Here is a 22,582-nt window from a genome sequence, read left to right as displayed (position 1 = left end):
CATTTTAAGTTGGAGATAACATATCCGACACATATATCTTTTACCAATCCGAAAAGAAATTAATTGATGCAATACATATAATGAATGATACTGTTGTAAGGGGTTTATAACGCAAGGAAAAATTCAATGAAAAATTCACAAAAAAAAAATTTTTTTTTCTAAGGTTATTCAAAAATACAGAAAAACTTATCCAAAGTACTCAAAAAAATCTATGAAGCTTCAATTCTTATAACTTTTATAATTTAATAAATATTTACTTAAGACTTTTAATTGTAACTATAACTAATTAATTAATATATTAAAATATCGTGAGAAAATAAAGTTTACCTAATAAATTAAATAATTTGTTTTATTATTTTAGTTAAAAAATGATAAATTTACAAGAAATTTTATATATAATTGTTTTATAGACGGTACTTAGGACTATAATTAAAGCTCTACATATTTTTATATTCAGCTGCTCAAAAGTTTTCGAATTAAGTTGAAAAAACCTTAAAACTACCCTCTTTGATCAATTTTTATTCCTCTTGTGGCATGAGAAAGAGGTAAGTCATTACAACAAAATTAAACACAAATTATTTTATTATACCACTTAAAAAATGGGAGAGTCCTACATCAAAAATTTTGAAGTTAAAAATAAGGACTATCCTATTATGCTTCTGTTATTCATATTATTCAATATAAAGAATCAGTCATAATAAAAAAATGATATAAAGTTTATAAATTTTATATAAATATAATATGAACTCTATAAAACTTTTGTATTGGAAAGTTATTAATTTTCTTTCTTTTAGATACTCAAATAAATATTTAAATTTAAATTTCTTTTCAGTATTCTATTATAAATTATAACAATTCAAATACCTCAGCCAATTTATCACAAATTAGTAGTAACAAATTAAAAATATTTTTAGCAATAAATTTTATTAGATTAAAACAATTTTTGATTTATCACAAAAAATGTAAACATTAGTGCACAATATGGCATTCAACTATAAATATATTGAAAACTTGGTTCCTTTTTTTTTTACATTTAATTGGTAGGAACTTATAGAGTAGTACCTAAATATGATGGACAAAATATATTTACCTAATTAAAATACAAAAACATTATTTACGCTTTTAATCATAGATCAAATCAATGCACTATAATTTAGGACCCTATAAAAAAATTATCTATTTATATCATATTTTATTTTACCTTTTTATGATATATTTCTACAGTGTTTATAAATTATTTAAAAATGATTATAAATATTTTAAACATAAGGTAATATTTGTATAGAATGAAGGTCAATATTGTGTAGAGGTAAATTTACTGGTGGTAAATTGGCTAGATTAAAAATTATATATAATATACCATAAAAATAGTAGATATTATTATATTCATCATTTTATTTTTGTAGAATTCATAGCTGTTATTAATAAAATATAGTAGGTCTTAATTTTGGCTCACAACATTTGTTTTTGCAACAAAATTTTTGAGAAATTCACACTGCATCATATTTTATACAATTATGGGCATGAAATAATTAAATACCAAAATGTCCTTAAAAATCATAAATTATATCATAAATGAGATCAAATTTTTTAACAAGATAACTTGTGAATATTTATCATGTGAGATTTCATATTTTCTTTTCGTTTAAAAGGTCGTCCACACATGGAACACAGGAACTTGGAATCAACACCACATTCATATGTCATATGTCTTACTAGCCCTCTGTGGTATGTATACATACGGCCACATGTTAAACATTGATGTCTCCTTTCTGAAATAAAACAAAAACTGTTACCAAAGTAAGTTTTCCATATATGTTGAAGTTAAATAACACAACTCGAAATAATAACTACTATTGGTTTTGTTCTACTATTTAAATACACATTAAGTATTATTTATAATAAGACAGCTTTTCCAGTATATGATTTATTATTGTACATCTTATGATCTGGATATAATAGTAACATTACTTAAGTTTCATACATCTAAAAGTTTATGTATGATACCCATATGAGACTTAAGACTAGTTTTCCGAAAAAATTGTTTTAAACAGACAATGCAGTAGAATTGTGGTTCTTTTTGACACTCAAACCGGAGATGTTGCTTAACACTTGACTTGTTTGAATAAGATCTGTTGCAATTTGGAGTAGGACATACATACTTTCTTGAACACAGCAAAACTAGAACAAAATATTATTGACCCAAATGAGTACATAAAAAGATGAACTTTGAATAATGGCAACAAGCACGAGTCAAAATTTAATATAGTTTTTAAGCATATTTTAAATGGTTAACAAAACAAATTATGCATAAAAAAATAAAATTTATAGGTATAAGGACAATTTGAAATTGGTATAACAAGTGGTACCTATATTAGTTATCTCATCTCAGATTACATAGTAAATGTTCATCTAGTACAATCAATATAGTTTTATTAACTATTATAGAAAATTGATCTATTATCAAACTTAAAATTAAAAAAATATTTGTGTTCTCTTGTTAATACTTGGATACTTGAATCTTATTTTATCTTACTTTAAAATTTAAATAAAATACATAAAACAATGAAAAACACAGATGTTTTGATCTTTTTTAAGTTTTGAAATTCTCCCAGATATTAAAAATAACAAAATCATATAAATTATGTCAAATAGAATCAACTATATTAATATGTGTGCAAGACTAAGAAAAACGTCTATATTTGTCAACTGCTGATATATGCAACAACAAATTATGATTATTATAAATATAACAAAAATCAAAAAATTAAATTTGATATCTTGTTTGCAACTCATATGCTTAATAACAATTAACTCACAATTATAAAATCTAACCTTTTTCAAATGCAATAACATATACATATATGGTTATTTTATATTATATAGCTCATAAAATTATGTTTAATAAAACAATACTTAACTAAAACGAAATAAATAATTTGTAATTTATACAAACAAGGAAATTACAATAAAAAACATAATCTGCAGTTTAAACTAGTATTACTCAACAATTGTTTAAACATAAAAATGGCTAAAAATTTTATAAGTTCTTAAACTTCATAATATTATGAACACGCAATAAATGTAGTTTAAAGTTGCCTTTCTGTTTAAATGTTCTCTGATCGCAAAGGTCACACTTGAATTGAGGTGATTTACCACAAATAATTTCAATATGACTTTTTAAACTACTTTTTGTCTGATACATACGTCCACATTTCTTACACTCAAATAATTTATTATTGCTTGCAAAAGAGGCAACTGTAACACAATAAAATTGTATTAACTAAAAAGAATAAAACACTCATTTTTGTATAAATCTGAAGCATAAATTAAAATTAACAGAATTTAATAAGCATTTAATATTAAATTTAAAAAAAAAATTCTTAATCTGTCAATACACCTATATGTAAATAGTGTATCATAAAGAACACAGTTTTTAATAAACCCATAAATCGTTTCACTACGAGTTGAAGTTAAAATGTGAAACATAATATTGTGCATATGACCCCCTCCTTATAATTGCTCAACACAAAGTGATTCTGTCAATGCAACTACTAATTATGTTTTCACAGACTTGCCACAAATTATTTAATGAAACACTAAAGGAAACAATAAAGCTTAACCTAAGGGCAATCAAAAAAAAAAAAAAATGCATCCATAGCGAATAACTGTTTGGTGTGGCTTTTGGCAAGTGGGATGAACGTGATAGGCCCATAATTTATAGTAGATGAACATGGAAATGCAAAAACAGTGAATGAAGATCGTTATTAAAACATGATTTCCAATCTTCCTTAGCCTTTCTTGGATGACATGGATACTAAAAAATATGATTCCAGCAACGGTGCCCCCCTCTGTCTCACTCTGCTTCATGAAAAATTTGACAGCCGACTCATATCTTTTTTGTGACGATTAGCAATGACCACTAAAGTCATGCGATTTATTTTATTTATGACTATTTCCTTTGAAGTTTCATTAAATCATTGGCTTAAACAAATGAAAATCTATGAACTTCATTGAACCTTAAGCAAAAAAATTCAATCAGTTATCAGTGAACTTAATAGACAAGTCTGTAAAAATGTGATTAATAATTGCATTTATAAAGTTACAATGTGTTGAGGGATTAAAGGGAGGTCATATGCACGATATTGTGTTTCACATTTAAACTTCAGCTCGTAGTGAAACAATTTAATGTATTTCTTATAAAATATCATTGATTTATAGCAAAATTAAAAACTACGTTCTTTATGAAACATTATATTATTCAACCACACTTTTCTCTATTATAGCATTTATTAAAACTATGTTAACTCATTTTTAAATAACAATGTTCTTTAAAAAATTTTTCATGAAAAAAAAAACACTAATAAACTTTTAAAAAAATCAGCAATAATATTATTATTATAACTATGATTAGGTTTTTGCTGAAATAAATTCATAAGTTAGGCTAATAATGTTCAAAATTATAATAACATTAAAAAAAAAACACATTTAATAAAAAGCAATTTTTATCACCTATATAAAACCATTAAGATGATGTTAGTACATTATTTTTTTTCTTACTTTAATCCATATGCAACATACATAAAATTAATTTACAGAATATAAGCTTCTTAAGGCTTAATTTAACAAAACATTATTTAAAAAGACCTAAATAATTATTTTTAATGTATCATATATACCTTTATTAATTTTACGAATACATGTTACTCAACACTTTTAAACAATAATAACAACATTTTCATACAATTCTAAAAAAATATATTAAAAAATAACTGAAATAGATTTATTAACTGTAATAATATAAAAATGATATATATTTTATTAATATATTGTAAATTTAATACAATAAATATATTAAAACCAAATAAAAGTTTAACATAAATGTTATGATTAATTGTTTATTTTTTTAAATGAGTTAGATAAATGTTATTATAAATTTCTAGGGTAAAATCAGACGATGTCTATTGGCGATGTGCGATTGTAATGCAAATTTGTAACGACACTTCTTTGGACACATAGGACATTGAAACAAAGGCTCTTTATTACCACATTCAATGCGTTGATGTCGTTTCAGATCATGAGAATATACATAAGCTTTGCCACAATGAATACACATATGATTCTTTGTTTTGGGAAAATTACCTAAAAAAATTAAATTGTTAAGTAACAACTCATCAGTATAAACGAACATAAAAAAGTAAATAGTAAGATGTTTTCCAAAAAAAAAAAAGCAAATGTTTATAAATTAAACTTATTATAATATAAAAAAATGAACTATACCTTAATGTCTTGTTTAAAACTAAATAAAATATTCAAAAATATTCAGATAACAATGATATAACAGAACTTACATTATATTTTTGGTGATCATTATTTTATTATAACTTTCAAATTCTTACAGTTCTAATCCTGAATATTAATTGAATATTAAATTAAAAATAACCTCATTGATATAATAATGAAAGAATATATCATCTTATTACAAACATTTTTCTTACCCAACGACATATTATTATGAAACTTGGTGGCCTATAGAAAATGAGACCTCCTTAAACACAAAAATTTAATTATCAATTAGTAGGGTTCAGATTTGAAGGCAAAAGCCTTTTTTTTAATAATTTAATAGAAAAATAATTTATACATAAAAATGTGTTTCATTTAATATTTAAGACGATGGATGTATTTATTTTTCCTTTTTTTACTTATAAATGCCTTTTTTTACCTACGGTACAAATCGATGAGCTGTGAAAACAGTGCATTGTCGATGTTATGTTTAAAATTATTCAGAATTGGTTGAAAATTAGAATGGAGAAACAATAAATGATGACAATTTAATAAGTAGTAATCTTAATTTAGTTAATTATTTATGTATAAAATACACCCCAATAACTTTGGTGGACGTAGAAAGATCATTTTCTATGTACAAAAATATTTTGATCCCAAACCATCAATGTTTTACTGAAGATAGCTTATCTAAGTACATGGTAATGAGTTTTTTTTTAATACTTACTAATTAGTATATTAAATTTTGTAGTATATTTTTGAATTGCTTTTTATATAAATTAAATGTCTTTTTTCACATTTTAAATGCTTTTTTTTATTGATTAAATTGCCTTCAAATCCAAACCCTGTTAATTAGTGATGCCAAAAAGAGTCAATAGATTTTTTTTTTTTTTTATATTTTTAACATTCTCTTTAATGTAACGTGTTAAAAGTCCTATAGGTTCTTAACTTGAAAATACCTTGAGATTCCCAGAAACTGGGCCTCTACAGTCCTGACAAAAATACATCACTGCTTTTACAATTTTACTAAATTTAATTTAAAGATTAAAAACTCAACAAACAAACACTCACGACATAATATTTGAAAATATTTTGTATACTTTTTTATAATGGCATATACATCTTTTGACATTAGTCAGTGTCTAATAACTTGTAACGTTTTAATTTTAATTTTTTTGTATTAAGATACTATAAATATATATTTTTTTTTCTATTCAGAATTAAATAAAAAAACAATGAAAAGACAACAATTCAATTAAAATTTTTAACATGCCTCATGTTTTTTACATAGTTGATTTAATATCTCAGAATTGGACAATTAATCATAGAAAATTTTTAAATGGTTCAAACCTCGCAGTATTCATAATTTTTAAAATTGTACTAAAAATAAAAATAATTTTATTATTAAATGTAAATAATTGAGTATGTATAAACTGTTTAAGTAAAGTTAATTATTTTCATAACCTGAATTCCTGATAAAAATAAAATATTATCACTTGTCTCTCTATGCTATAGTATTATAAATATATCAAGTCAATAATTTAAAAAAAAGAATCTTGTGTCTTAGAAAAGTATTCTAGTATCTTATATATACATAAAAACTTTAAATATATCTCGTATTTAAAGGTACATTCATGATTAAGATACACTCATGTATCAAGTATCTTATATAAATATAAATACTAGTTTTAAAATATTTTGAAATACCAAAATTTATAACGATTTGTTTAAAATAATAAAATATAATTAATTGTTTGCAACTTATATATATATATGTGTGTATGTGTGTGCGTGTGTATGTGTATGTATAGGTTAACTTAGGAATTATATTTATATATTAATTCATCTATATAGTAAAACATAAATTTTAAACAGGAATTTTAATTATCAGTTTATACTTTATTTACACCTACAATTATAAATAATATTTCAAAAAATATATTAATTTACCTAATATTATATTTAAAATAACAGTTACTTTATATACGAGTTTACTATATTGTAAAACTATTAGAAATAGAAAAAATAATTATTTTATTATTTATTTTCTTTGTTTTTATAATTTAAAATTTATATTTACTCAATATAATTATATTTTTATAAATGTTTTTTTTTTTTTTTTTTGTCCGGAGATGATGATGGATAACAACAATTTGCAATTAATCAATATAGTGAAACTTAATAAACAAATAATAGTTATTCATAAAAATTTTAAAAATAGTTATAAATAACTATTGTACAATAATTATAGTAATTTATGTTAATTGCACAAATGTTTATAACATTATTATCAATAAGAATTAAAAAACAAAATAGTAAAAGATAGTAAAAATATACCACAATATTTAAAAAAAATTGTAATGACATATTTTAATAAAAAGAATACATCTTTAAAATTAATTTACTGATAAAAATAATTCTTAATTTGTATATTATAAACATATAAACATTTTTCAATTTGTTTTAGACAGAATATTAATGGCTATTAGTTTTCAATGGTAATAGTCAGTGAATATTGTAAATTATTAAGATTATATAATCAATTATGTATTGTTTATAATTTTGCTAAAAAATTAATAACTTATTTCTTCAATATTTTAAAAAAGGTTATTTAACTTAATGATTAACTATTATTATTAAGACTTGCTTGAAAGTTTTAATTTGTTATAATTTAAAACATTATATAACTTTGATGTATATAAACGGTGTGATCATACAGTAAATAACTAAGAGATAACAAACCTGACATGCAGAACTATCCAAAAAATGATCAATAGTAGAATTTTTTTAGATTTAACAAGAAAAAAAAATAATATGCAGGGAAAGAAATTCAACCAACATTTTTTATTTGATACGCAGGTATAAAAAGGTTTACTATCCTTAGAATAATCATTTGTTTTATTTATTAACTAAAATACAAAAAAATTCCATGCATAATTATTCCCAAGTTTAGTTTATGTAAGCTTTATATTAGGTCAAACTTACTCAAAAAAAAAAATTGATTTCCAATAACTTTAAGCTCAATATCAACCAACAAAGTACCTATGATATAATTCAATTAACAATATGTAGCTTTAAATTGTTTTTAGTTTGGTTTTTAAACGTATATTTTATTTATAACTAATAAATGTAATAAATACTAAGTCAACTAATATTTTTATTATTGTTATTATTATTTAATAAGTTAATAAATCGACTATCCTGACGAAAAAGGCAGTATTTCGATTTTTAAATTTTAATTTATTACTACCAATTGATAGTGGATGTTTTTCTGTGTCACTCACAAAAAAAGGTGGTATCTTTAGTCATCTAAAGAGATTAGTTTCTTTAATTCTACTAGTAATCAAATTTTTTTAAATTTATGTTTAAAAATAGAATAATAATATAAATTTCAATGTTTATTTTATTCATACAGAAAGGTTAGAAAAAAATTGAAATACTATCTTTTTTGTTAGGGCAGTTTGATTATAAATTAATCTTATTAAATATATATATTATTATTATTTTTATATAATGATAGATATTTATTAATAAAATTGTTTTAATAATATTAAGATCTGAAATATTTTACTTCAACATTTATAACATCTTTGCTTATGTCATAACACATTGTATGTAATTATTTAAGAATAATATTATTTTAAGCATAGTACTGTGATTGATACAGAGTGTTCATAAGTTGATTATGTCTAAGTCGCATATGTTGTGTAAGATTAGTTTTAATTTTACACATTTTTGGACAAAATAAACATTGAAACTGTGGTTCCTTTCCACATTCATATCGAATATGTCTCCATAAACCATGTTTGTAACGATATTTTTTGGTACAATTATCACACTTAAATGTCGATGGTTTTTGATCAACAGATGAAGTATTGGATGGTGGACTTACTACAAAACCTGCATTTAAAAACCGTTTCACAAAAGTCCCTAAAAATATAAACTACATATTAGATGAATGAATAAAACATTGCTAAATTAGTCTTTAAAATACAATGACTAAAAATTAAATAACATGCAAATCTCAATGTAAATATAAAATACAAACACAAATAAATAAACAACTATCTTACATATAAATAAATTAACTTTAAACCAAATAAAATAAAATTTCATTAAAAAAAAAATAAACATTAATAGTGCCAAATTTTTTTTAAAATTATTTATGTAATATTTAATTGACAATGGTTTATAGAGTTATCATGCAAATAATGTTAAATATGTCATGATTATTAAACATGAAGTTATCTACTTAAAAACAAAAAACATTATACGAGTATACTATGATTTATAACAAGTTACGTTTAGATACAAAGTTCCTTGAATTAAAAATGTAATTTATCAAAGTATTATGAATTACCAATGTATTTAGTAATAAATACTAAAATTGCAAATAAACAATTTGCCCGATAACTAAGTATGTTATCTAGTTTTCTTAATATTTTTAGTACTATTGTGCATTTAAACATAATTTGGTTACTTATAATGAGGGGTAGGATTTATATTCGATAAAAAATTGTATAATATGCATTTGGTTTATTAAAAATATGCAAAAATATGCAATTAATATTACATACGCCAAAAATATGAAAAATACGCTTAAAAAAGTCATACGTTTTAAAATTAATTAAATAATTTTTTAAACTATTTACACTACTCAAATGTATTACACAAAACAATTACATGTTGTTTTAAATTTTCAAAACTGGGAGATCTTCTGTTAGACCTTAATAAAGGGATATCTTCAATAAGTATTTTTAAACAGTGCCAATACATACTATCGCATGAAAAAAAACATCTAGTAACAAAATATACCATAAAATATGCATTTTTTGCGTTTTTATAGTCGAAATATGCAATAATATTAATTTTATTCAAAATATGCAAAAATACGTAAAATAAAATCACCACTGTTTATCTCATTATGAGCTGATTCTTGGAAATAACTTACTAAAGCAATAATCAGAAGTTGCAAAAAAATATACTGTTACATATAAATCCTAACCCTACTTATAATATAAATTTAGACAATGGTTACTATAATAAAGATACTATTAGGCAATTATATAATCATATAAGATTGAGTTAAGTTATATGTTTTTATATTAATATGAAATACAAAATATTAAAAAAACTTACATATGTTAGATCAAACTCAAAAAATAGGTCACTCACCTTTATGTTGAAATGATAACTACAAAATGATTTCATTTATTTCTTACTTAAAACTACAACATAATTTTTCTCTATCTATTTATTTGATAAAAATATTTAAAAATTATTAGTTAATATATTATTAATATTTTTGGAAATTAATTTTTTTAAGATTTTTAATATTTAGTAAATAGATATAAAAAGTACATATTAAATGTACAATATGAATTTAATTAATACTGTAATCAATGTTATATCGCAAAAATATGTTTAATTATTATATTATAATTTATAAATATAACATTGAATATGAAAGAATTATCTTTCAAAAATTATAATCAATAAATAAATATTTAACAAGATGGTCACATAAATAAATAGTTTTATATAGAATAACTTCATTTTTATTCTTTGTTTTGTGAGTTATCAATATTACTAATATTTGGCATTATACTGTTAATTATTAATAAAATACATGCAAATAATAATTTATTAAATAATCAATTATTATTAAATGTAAGAAACTAATATTTATTTTATATTGTATCATATCAAATTTTAATACATAAATCAAATTAGTAGATATAATTTTGATGCTACTCTGTCAAACTTAAGATAAACAATTCATTGATCAATATTTTGATAGCTTATTACATATTATGTATTTTTTATAACCAATATATATTTCTGAATATAATTAATGAATTTCAATAACAAAACATTTTATTAAATAAATAAATTCTATACACAACTATTTACAGTATAGCCACACTGTTGCATATATATTTATAACCATTGAAGAACAAGAAATACTAGAATTTATAACTGTTTTTAAATATTCAAAGAATTAATCGTTAAATTAAATATTAACAACTAGATATTGTAGATATTCATATACTTTAAATAATTTTGTGATGATGGTTAAACAAAATTTAAGTCATTCGACATTAATTTAAATAAGATGTCACTCACTTAAATATCTCAAAAAGATTAATCTTAGGTGATACTCTGTACACAGTAGCAATAATAGATATGGATAACATGTGTCTAGTACCACACTGTATAGAGCATCACTCTATTATTCTAACATCATCTAGCTTATATTTTTCTAAGATTAACACAGTAATACAATTTTAGCAGCTGTCAGAAACTAAATCTAACAAAAAAAAACTGATTCAATCAATAAATATGGTCTGACCTAAATGAAAATTGGTCTTCACTTGAAGTTATTACAATATTACTATGTGAAACAGAATAAAGATGAATTTGTTACAGATTTTATTAATTATTTTTTAAATGAAATGTTTATTTATTTACTAAAATGTTTTATAATTATTTACACATTTTATGTTACACTTATAAATAGAATAATATTATTTTTTTCTAAAAAAATAATTGAATAGCATTATTATTTTTAATTTTTATTAAATTTGTTTCATAATATATTTATTTATTTAAAAGAGAACATAATATGAATAGTGCCTGAGATATCTCATATCAAAATATATATATTTAAATAATTATGTTCAATATTTCAAAAAACATCCTTCATATTAAATAAATACATTTACTTTATATTTATTTTAAACATAATTTGTAAGTAAACAAAACATTCTTAACTAACAAATTAATTGGATCTTTTTAAATCAAAATTTTAAATGTTTTATTTTAAATCCCAATAAATCCAGACAAGATACATAAGCCAAGATAATAAATAGTTGTTTTTCTTTGTTCATCACAGCACTAGTTGTATATTATTATTATAAATATTAAACATTTTAGAGCAATGATATATCATTAAAATTAAAAACTGATTCAAGTCAAGTTAGGTTTTTTGACTATAATGCTTGTCAAAGTTTTTCTATTATTTATTTTTATTATTTTTAATGATCACAGTTGCTTAATTTGCTTAACATTTTTCATAACCATAGATAGTTTCTTTACACTAAGAGAAGTGTTAGACATTAAGAAATTTAATGAACTCTTCAAAGTACCATCTAAAAGACATTTAAAACTATTCTATAAAATAAATAATATCAATGCATTAACTGCTGAATATTTACATATTAGCAATGTAAAAATATTTCAGACGACATATTAATAAAAATATCTGAAATAGATCAAATATTTTAATAAAATAATTTAAAAAACATAATAATTAGCCAATATACCTATATTAATACTGTAAATCAAAACCAAAATGATCAAAAAAAAAAAACTATTCCTATTACAATTTTATTAAAAAAAATACAAATATAATTATTATTAGTTATTTCTAGAACATTTTATTAATAATATTAATATTTGGCACACATTTTTGTCACACTCTATAAAAATATATATAAATTATACAATAGTTAAAATGATTCGGGAAGACTAATAAGAGCGTGTGTATGTTATATATATATATATATGTAAAATATTTTTGAGCACGCTTGTATATTTATTCAAATGACTAGAGAATATTGAACAATTGGTTTTTTCATGCAGACTGTGACTCAGGCTCAACAGAAACAGAAGATTTGTGGCGTATACGTATATGTTGATGAAGATTACTTTTACGGCTGCACCGTTTGGGACACATGGGACAAGCAAACATTGGTTCTTTACCGCACTCGTATCTTAAATGTCGATTAAGGGTAGCTCTGAAACGATATGTTTTACCACAATGGTAACATGCTGAACGTACCAATTGTTGAGGGTCAGGTAAATTCCAATAGTTGTCTGAAATAAAATGAGAATATAAAAATTTAAATACATGAAAAAAAAAGTAGTTTAACTTTCTTTTACATTCACTTACGATGCAATCAATCAAAAAACTCGACAACTACTTCATGGATGTAAGCTTAAAAACACACAATAATTTTGCACTTTATTAGGATTTTATTAAGACATATTTATATTAAAAAATAAGTGAGATAATTAATTCCTAAATAAGTGCAAAATCAATAATTCTACAAAAATACTGTATGACACTTTGAGGGCGCTACACAAGAATTAAATTTTTCTTATAACTATATAGAAATATTTAAAATTATAAATTTTTTTCAGTAATATATTTTTAAATGTTTTATAAATTTATAAGAGTTAAAATACTTTTATTCAAAATTTCCACAAGATATAAGCGTATATATAAATGTATAACAATTAAAGTATATGAAATGTATTATAATAATACATAATTTAACTTATTATTATTTATGAAGCGCCCTCCATGATTACTTATATGTATTATTACAGCTCATAATCTAATAATAAAAATATTATCTAACTAAATGCAATTCATGCACAACTCAAAAACCTGCAACAAAACATAAAAATAATAATCAAGGTGCAAAAAGTTTATTAATTTAATACATTTTTAAACACTAGAATATAAAACATTATTGATCTGTTAAATTATAATATAAATATCAAATGTGCATGAAGTCTGATTAAATTTACTAGGAATAATAAATATTATGATATTGATATTTATTTGTTTATACTTTAAATTTTAAGATATGCTATTTTACTTAAAAATAAAAATGAGAGAAATAATTAATATAGTCATACTATTTATATATATTTATGATTAAGCCGCTTCAACGCACAAAAATTGTTGGGGTCTTTTGGTTCTTTCAGGTGGATCACCATAAAAGCATGTGCATAAACTAAGAATCTACTGTCTGACATATACTTAAACAGAATAATGTTTAGGCAAGTACTTAAAATTTTGCATTTTTATATTTATATTACCATTAAAATAAGTTTTTATTAAAAGGAAAAAATCAACATTACATATTCAACTTTTTAAATGTTTATAACATATAAAAATTCTAATACATTAATTACATTTATTTAATTCAATCAAATAATTTATAAATTTTATATTTTGTTATTAATTTTGTCATCATCACTAGCCTACTCAAATATTAAAATATTTTTAGAAATTAAATTGATAATATTAATACTTTATCTTTAAATTTAACTTTAACTTTAATATCTGGTTTTAAACCAATTTTTATATACTTTTACACATACATATTATTTTAATTTTCATATTATATGTTAAATAACACGTGTAAAAATAAACTAAATATATAACAAAGACAAGAATTATTATTACTATAATATATATTACTATATAATATTACAAAAATTGTAATACTTAGTATTAGGATAAGTAAATGTAGGATAGCACAATAATTCATAAATAGTTTATTTATTAGAGTTCTAAGCTCAACAAATTAATTACAAAATTATTTTACAATAAACAGTGATTTTAATTTCTGCACGAACTTTAGTAATTAATTATATTGATTTTATAACTATTACAAAAATTAAATAAAATTGTTTTATATACTCTTATCAATAAAAAAATTTTTACGCAAATTAATGCATGATAAAATACAAATTTTAATCAAAACAAAACAAAAGATTATAATCCAAATTAATTGAATTTAAAATCAGGTAAATATTGAATTGTGTAACAATAATCTTATATATATATTGCACAAACACAAATATATGTACGAATAAAATACCTAGTTACATATATTTACATATAGATATGTGATTAATAAACAAATAATAATTATTGATGATCTGGAATTTAAGTACTCAATATTTGTTAGACCCGCCACATTAAAAGTAAAAATAAAAATAATTTAATCATATCAAAATTAATTGTGTGTAACTATTTTATTATTTTGAATAAGTACTTAAAATATTTAAATTACTTGATTGCACCATTGTTACCCTTACACGACTAATAAAATAAAAATTTGCTAACCTCCCACCACCTAAAAATTAAGCTGGATAATATTCCCTAGCAAATTAAACTAATAAAAATAAATAAATAAATAAGTACCTATACAACAAAAATTAAAACCCTTTCAAAAATAAAACAAAAATAAAACAGTATACCAGCCCGGCGAGATAAATATTTAAACAACATTTTTTTTTTTCTTTTTGGTAGGTACATACATTTTTTCAGTAATTTATAACTGCATATAAATTTTATATCTTACACACTAATAACTTTATGTAAACAAATATTAAATAGTAATGATTAAACATATTTTTTATCCTGCTACGATTAACTTTAAATAGGCCATCTCAAGCTATCACAATCGACTTATTGCACTTTCAGATCGCGTTTTATGCTATGTTTAAGTAATAATTTTAACTAACTTATTTTTTCATGTAAGACTCATCAATTTAATTAGGTAACGGTAAATTGTTTTAAAGATTTGAAAACATATACTTTATAATAAAATATTCCTAGTCAGTGAGAAAATGTATTGCACATCAAGGTTATAATTAATAATAATATTTAGAAGTATAAATATATGATATGAAAATCATAAAATTCCATTAATGAAAAAATGTAATAAATAATTATACTGGGGATATTTATGTACAACCATAACTTAATTATAAAATAAATAAGATTTTATTTTGAATTCGTATTTTTGGATCTTTAAACTTTATCTTGATTAGTAATTAACATAAAAAAAATGAAACTTGTAACAATAAAGTAACACAATAATAAAAAGTTAATTTACAATCTTGGTGGTGAATAATGTTTAGAAAATTATTTAAAATAAAGACTTATATAAAATTTAGCCAAATTCAATGAATTTAAAAATGTATAAATATTTAAGGTAAAAAAGGTCTGTTAAATAATAAATTGATTATTTGAAAACATTAAATTGAGCAATAGGTCAATGCACCAGATGAAATTATCATAATTAAGTACTTTATATTTTAAATCAACTATTAAGATATCAAAAATAACTAAATTCAATTAACAAAATATACATATATATATGTGTGTCTATTTATGTCTGCAAAAATAATTCTAGTAAATTTAGACTTTAGAAATATTGAAAACAAGATACGAATGTTTAATATTTTAAACTTCTTTAGTGGGAGCACCAGTTACAGGAGATGGAGGGGCAGCTGTAAGATTTAACTTATTTAGATGTTTATAGTTTATGTGTGTTTTCAAGTTATCTCTTCTATAAAAGTCTTTAAAACAAATGCCACAACGATACTGCTTAATGCGATCACACTCATATCGCACATGACGGTAAAGGTGATTTCGATTTCGATAGCTACGCGGACATTTTGGGCACGGAAAACGTGGTTCAGTAGCAGTAGCAGTACCATCAGAGTTCTCAGGCGATGCACTAGTTGTCAATGGCTGTTGGGTAGATGATGTAGACTGTCTAGGCGCTGTAGCTAGAGTTGAATGGAATGTTTCCGAAGTACTGGTCCAGTATTGTAGACGTGCTTTAGTCAATGGATCTAACATCATTCTGTTATATTTGGTAGATGAAGCTATGGCAAAAACAATTATCATATTAATTTAAAATGGCTAATAAAATTACATTATTAATAATATATTTATTCAGAAACCCTTTTCAAATGCATTATACACCAAAAGCCCCATGGGACTGTACACATTAAGCAGGGTTATAAATTTAACATTTATGAATAAATATGTCAAATAAGTACCCAATGAACCATAGTAAAAACTATACCCAAAATTACGCAGAATATTCAGACTTACCACAAGAAAAAATATAGCTCTGCCACCAACCATATATCCCATGCATAAATTAGGAATGTTTAAAGCAAAACATAGAATAAAATGTTAGTTTAATTTTTAAGAGGTTATTAAAGTGATTGATGATATCTAAAAGTAGTATTCTTAGAATATTCCATTGTACTTTTCTATTATTTATCTGAAACAAAAAAAATTGAACTAAAATTAATAAATTTATAATAAGTTTATTATATTAAATGTTTTTTTTTTTTTTAAACACCTATATTTATAAAATAAACATATTTTTAAATTATTTATATAAAAAAATTTTAATTTAGTTATATATTAATATGAACAACTTTTTATCAATTCTATTCTAACTAAACTACAAAATTTAACTTTTCTAAAATGACATATATCAAAACTGTAAAACTGTACACAATACTCTAAAATTGATTAAAAAAAAAAATATATAACAACTTTATTTGATGTATATAATATAATCTAAAATACATTTTTATATAAAAATTAACAGTATACAATTTTATAAAAAAGTAATATGTAAATAGATTCCTAACAGTCTGGTTATGGATGCTTTTGAATACATTTTTAAAAAATGTTAAACTCTCCTCAACTTCTTTTTTATTTGTGTGACAAATATTTAAATTAAGTAAATATTTTTAAAAAAAATTCCAAAATAGATTAAATTAGATTCAATATTTTGTTTTTTTACTTTTTTCATTTATTATATATTCTAAAATTTATTAAATAGAAAATGATAAATAATTTTTCAAAAACACAAAAATTATTATAATAAATTAAATAACAATTTTTTTTTAACTTTTCAGCTTTACAAAATCACCTAAAAATTATATATTACCTAAACAGACATTAAATTGATGGGTTCAGAAAATTTTTTGGGAAATCATTAATTTTCCAAAATTTATAATTAATAAATAAACATAGACTTCAAACAACAAATTACTTTGCTGAATTCTTATGTTGGAAAACACAAAAACCTACCCCATCTATTTACTTAATGTTATAACATTAAACCGGTAGTATAACGTATACTCTGCATAATTATCTATGAATAAAAAGTATTGATCAGTTTCAAAATTAAACATAATAAATTATTTTAGATAAACTTCAAAATAATTTATAGCATAATATCAACTTAATTCCAGTATAGTACAAAAGTAAATTTAAAACTTAAAAAATAAATATGTATAATAATACATAACAAACTACTGATTTAGTAGTTACATGGATAAATTTTCTTGACATTTATTTTATTTTCTTCTAACTGTCTTCATTTTTACTAAATAATTATTTTATCCAATTAGCTAATATGTACCTACTACCTAGCATGGATTTAAATTTTCTTTTGAACATAAAAAAGTTTACATTACATACTATAAAAAATATTACAGATTGATAAAATAAGTTTTTCATAGTTAGGAGGTAAGATAAATTAAAACAATAATCAAAAACATTCATTTTTATCATGAATTATTTTTTTACAATTACATTTTATCATTTAATCTTAACTAAGCAAGAAGCCAAATTGTTTATAAAATTATAATAATAGATTTTTATGCTAATTTTAAAAATTACATTTTTTATAACTATCCAAACCAATAAAAATAAAATTTTTAATTTTTTTCTTAATACGCTAAATTTATTTAGTCCTTGCATAATTTACCCTATTTTCTACATGTAATAATAAACCAATAAATAATACAACTAAAAAATTCAAAAAATCGCATATAACACAAAAAAAATATTTAATCAAATAAATAACCATGTCTTGTACCAGTATGATTTTGAAGATTAGATTTTCTATATGATTTATAAGGACAAAGAGGACATAAAAATGTAGGCTCTTTGCCACATTCGAGTCTTGTATGAAGCCGATAACTAGTCTTTGAACCATACATTTTTCCACAAGCACATTTGTAAGGCTTAATCCTTTCTACAAATTAAACAAAAAAAAAATATATTAAGTATAATTAATTAACAAATAATCAAGTTAACACTAATATCTATTTTATAACACGTAAAATTATTTGTAATGATTTAATAATTATATAAAGGAAATAATTATTATATTCTTTACTTAAAATAAAAACTAATATCTTTTACATTTTAAATATCTCAAAATTTAAAGCTATTTAAACTTTAAATCTATTTTGAGATGTATATCAATTGTAAATATATGCTCTCTTTGCCATTGTAATATTGTATATTATAAATATAACTATAAAACTAATAATATTCATATTTTAAGGTATTATAAAAATATATACTTTTTTTTAAAGATAATCTATATTTTAATATTTTAATATGAATTATTATTGGATTATTAAAAAAACGTTCTTAATCACATTTTATTTATAATTTATTGTCAAATGTATATATAATTATTTAAATAAAACAAATATATAAAACATTTTACAGCTCTCAATATATTTTTATTATATTTATTTCATAATAAACATTTTATAATTGAAGATTTACTTTTTTATTCATACATAATCATTAATCAGTACAATATTTTATAATTTAAAAGTAATACAATTTAATGTAGAATAATGTAGAATGTAATACTTACTATTAACTATATAAATATATTTAAACTTACAATTTGATGCAAAATTAAATTATCAATACTAATATTGTTAAAAAACAATTTATTCATAGATTGTTTAAATAGCATTAAAATAATGAGTTTTTTTAAGTTGTATACATATAAGTAATTCATTAAGCATAAACTATTGGCTTTGTTATCAGTTATCACTTAACATTAATTTCAATAATCATTACTATGTAAAAAAAATATTTTTAATTAATAACTCATTATATATACAAATTTATACAGCATATATCTTAAACTGATGTACTTTATAATTTTTTATTGATATATTAAGAAATAAAATATTAATAGGTAATGAAATATATTTACTCTAAAATTAAAAAACTTTGTTTTAATAGCAATACATTTTGATGAATATCTCAAATCATTTAATAATATTACCATGCTAAGATTTGTGTATAAATAATACACGTGATATATTAATTATTAATATACCGTTTGTTCAAAATTTCAAAATTTCTTGGAAGCACAATTTATAAATTAAAAGATAACTATCAATTTTATTAAAATATTTTAACAAATGGTTTTAAATTTATATATCATACTGATAGTACACTAAAGCAATATTCATTAAATATATAACTGTTTAAAAAATAAAAAACATCTTATCACTATTTATATTTTATTTTTTTGAGTTGTTTAACAAACCTAATACCTGCACACTTGAATAATTTACTTTTTAATAAATTATATTGACAGATATGACAACAAAAATATAATAATTATCATATTATGGGGTCTAATTAAAAATATGTCAGTTAAGCATTTATTTTATAACAAACCACTCTTTACATTTTTCTTTTTATTGTTATTTAGTCCAAAAAATCCTATTCTTAAAAATAAACTAAGGTAACTAGTATTTAGTTCAAAAGTAAAATAACTATAATCCAATGTATACCTATATTATATAATATAAACCTGTTAAATAATTGATTCAAGAAGTTATATATTATTAATTTAACAATTAAGCTACAAAATGAGAAATATACAGATCAGTTTTAATAAGTATCATAAAAGTGATACAGGTCACAAAATGTAGTGGTAACATCTTAATAATAATGCATACGACATAATCAATACAATTCTTTACTAATTTAGTTAGTATAGTTAATTTAGTATAATTACTATTAAAGAATTAAAACAGTTTTAAATCCATGGCAACACGTATTATCAGTGAAAAAGTAAAGAATTCAAAATATCAGTCTGTGGATTTCAAATTGTTTTAATACTAATAAATTAATTTATAGTATACTCAATTAAAACAATCAAGTTAATTTTTGATTCAATATTGAGATCATTGGTGTATCTATCAGGAATATGATAGCAGATAGGCTATGGAATTTTATTATTTTGTTTTACTATTATGCCAAAAGTATTTTTCTATAATAGTGAGTAGTTTGTCAAACATTAAATTACATTCTTAACTAACATCCATAAATAAGCTGTCAATCTCTATTTAGATTAATTTAAATACATGTATATATATGTTTTAGTAAAACAATCTTAATAAAAGAACAAAAATTCTTCCTGAATAAACAACTGTGCAAGTAAAGCTAATAGTTTTATAGGAGGACCACATAATGGGTAAATTCAAAATTTCTAGACAACAAGTTTTAGTTCTGCTCTAACTAAAATTTAACTAAACTATACATATAGCATATATCATGACAATGGCATAAATACTTAAAATTTTACATGATACACTTAAATAACAATTATTAATATTGAAACTAATTTTATTATTTATTTACAAACTTATAATATGTTTCAATTATAAATATGCATTAAAAAGATTTGCATTTTTTAGTTAGAAATTAATATTTTTATTTATTTTACATTAGCTTATGTGATTAACTTGGTGAAAAAAAAATGTTTATTTTTAAGTATATCTATGTATAAAAATAAGTTTTAGTAGTTCTTTTAAAATTAAATTATGGAATTTTTTTTAAAAAAATAAGTTTTTACATAAATTAGTTACTATTTACAAAAATTAATTTTAAAATGTGGTAATAAATATAACATTCTTCATTAGATTTAATGTTCTTATAAAAAAAAAAAAAAAAAAAACATAGAATAAAAAATAATTTAAGTATCACTTTAAGTGTATTATATAATGTATAATTAATATAAACTATTTACTAATAACTAAGAAAATAAATAAATTTTAGCAGTATGAGAACTTGCTCAAAATGTTTGTATGTTTAATAATCATTATAATTCCTAGATAAAATAGATCCACATTATTTATCAATTTACTTAATGTTCCTATACACAATTATATTTGGTTATTATAATAAGGATTAAATTTATTTTTTGACAATATCAGAATTGTATAATATATATATATTATATATATATATACAGTAAAATAAAGTCATTCAGTCTGAACTATACACCGATGTTTACAATAAGTATGCTTTTGTAAAGCTATTTTCTGGTATGCTTTGTATGGACAATGGTCACATTTGAATTGTGGTTCTTTTCCACATTCTAATCGCATATGCAGACTTAGACTTGTTTTAGACTTGTAATTTTTTCCACAAGGACACACCCATCGACCATCAACCAACTGAACATTATGCATTGATACAGAAGGCTTCCTGCCTCTGTGCGCCAAGAAGAAATGTATACCTGGTGATAAACGTTAATTGTGGTTACCTTTATGTTCAAAATAATTTACATAATATTAAATTGAATAAAGCTAAGCAAATTTTAAAAAAAAGAAGTTTGAGTTTTCAGTCCATTAGTCTCAAGTTGTTAATGATACACTCTAATTATGTATAAATATTTTCTCTATATATTGCAAAATGTAACTAATTACTTATTATAGTTTAAACTTTAAAAACCTAAGTTTTTACAAATTTGTGTCTATTCCATCTATTGTACATTTTAATTTCACTCAACAAATATTTCTATATTAACTTGATGTTTTGTATCACATTAAAAAATAACAT

The 22,582-nt window shown here is 21.5% G+C and overlaps 1 protein-coding gene across 50 annotated transcripts in view; it reads right to left on the bottom strand.

The window, feature by feature from the left end:
- LOC112596273 (longitudinals lacking protein, isoforms F/I/K/T-like) overlaps nucleotides 1–22,582 on the bottom strand; it is a 169,302-nt gene that overhangs the window by 97,646 nt on the left and 49,074 nt on the right. Inside the window, exons 5-6 of one of the 50 annotated variants that reach the window (XM_025341858.1) lie at nucleotides 18,789–18,947; nucleotides 17,149–17,171 (exon numbers count right to left, since the gene is read on the bottom strand). The exons of 40 other annotated variants lie outside the window; for them this stretch is intronic. In XM_025341858.1, the coding sequence (XP_025197643.1) occupies nucleotides 17,164–17,171; nucleotides 18,789–18,947 (167 nt within the window). In that variant the 3' untranslated portion in view covers nucleotides 17,149–17,163. Of the gene's footprint in view, nucleotides 1–1,547; nucleotides 1,773–1,953; nucleotides 2,182–3,025; nucleotides 3,259–4,924; nucleotides 5,143–8,908; nucleotides 9,214–12,822; nucleotides 13,162–16,273; nucleotides 16,765–17,148; nucleotides 17,172–18,744; nucleotides 18,948–21,987; nucleotides 22,260–22,582 lie in introns of those variants that run through there. 9 more of the 50 variants (XM_025341857.1, XM_025341847.1, XM_025341842.1 and 6 more) reach the window with 9 other exon arrangements.

The sequence above is a fragment of the Melanaphis sacchari genome, unplaced genomic scaffold, assembly GCF_002803265.2.
Source record: "Melanaphis sacchari strain LSU unplaced genomic scaffold, SCAv2.0 Contig31_pilon_pilon, whole genome shotgun sequence".
In the NCBI taxonomy this organism is placed as follows: Eukaryota; Metazoa; Arthropoda; class Insecta; order Hemiptera; family Aphididae; genus Melanaphis; species Melanaphis sacchari.
The sequence above is the reverse complement of the archived record's forward strand: the minus strand, read 5'-3'. Positions and strand labels throughout refer to the sequence as shown.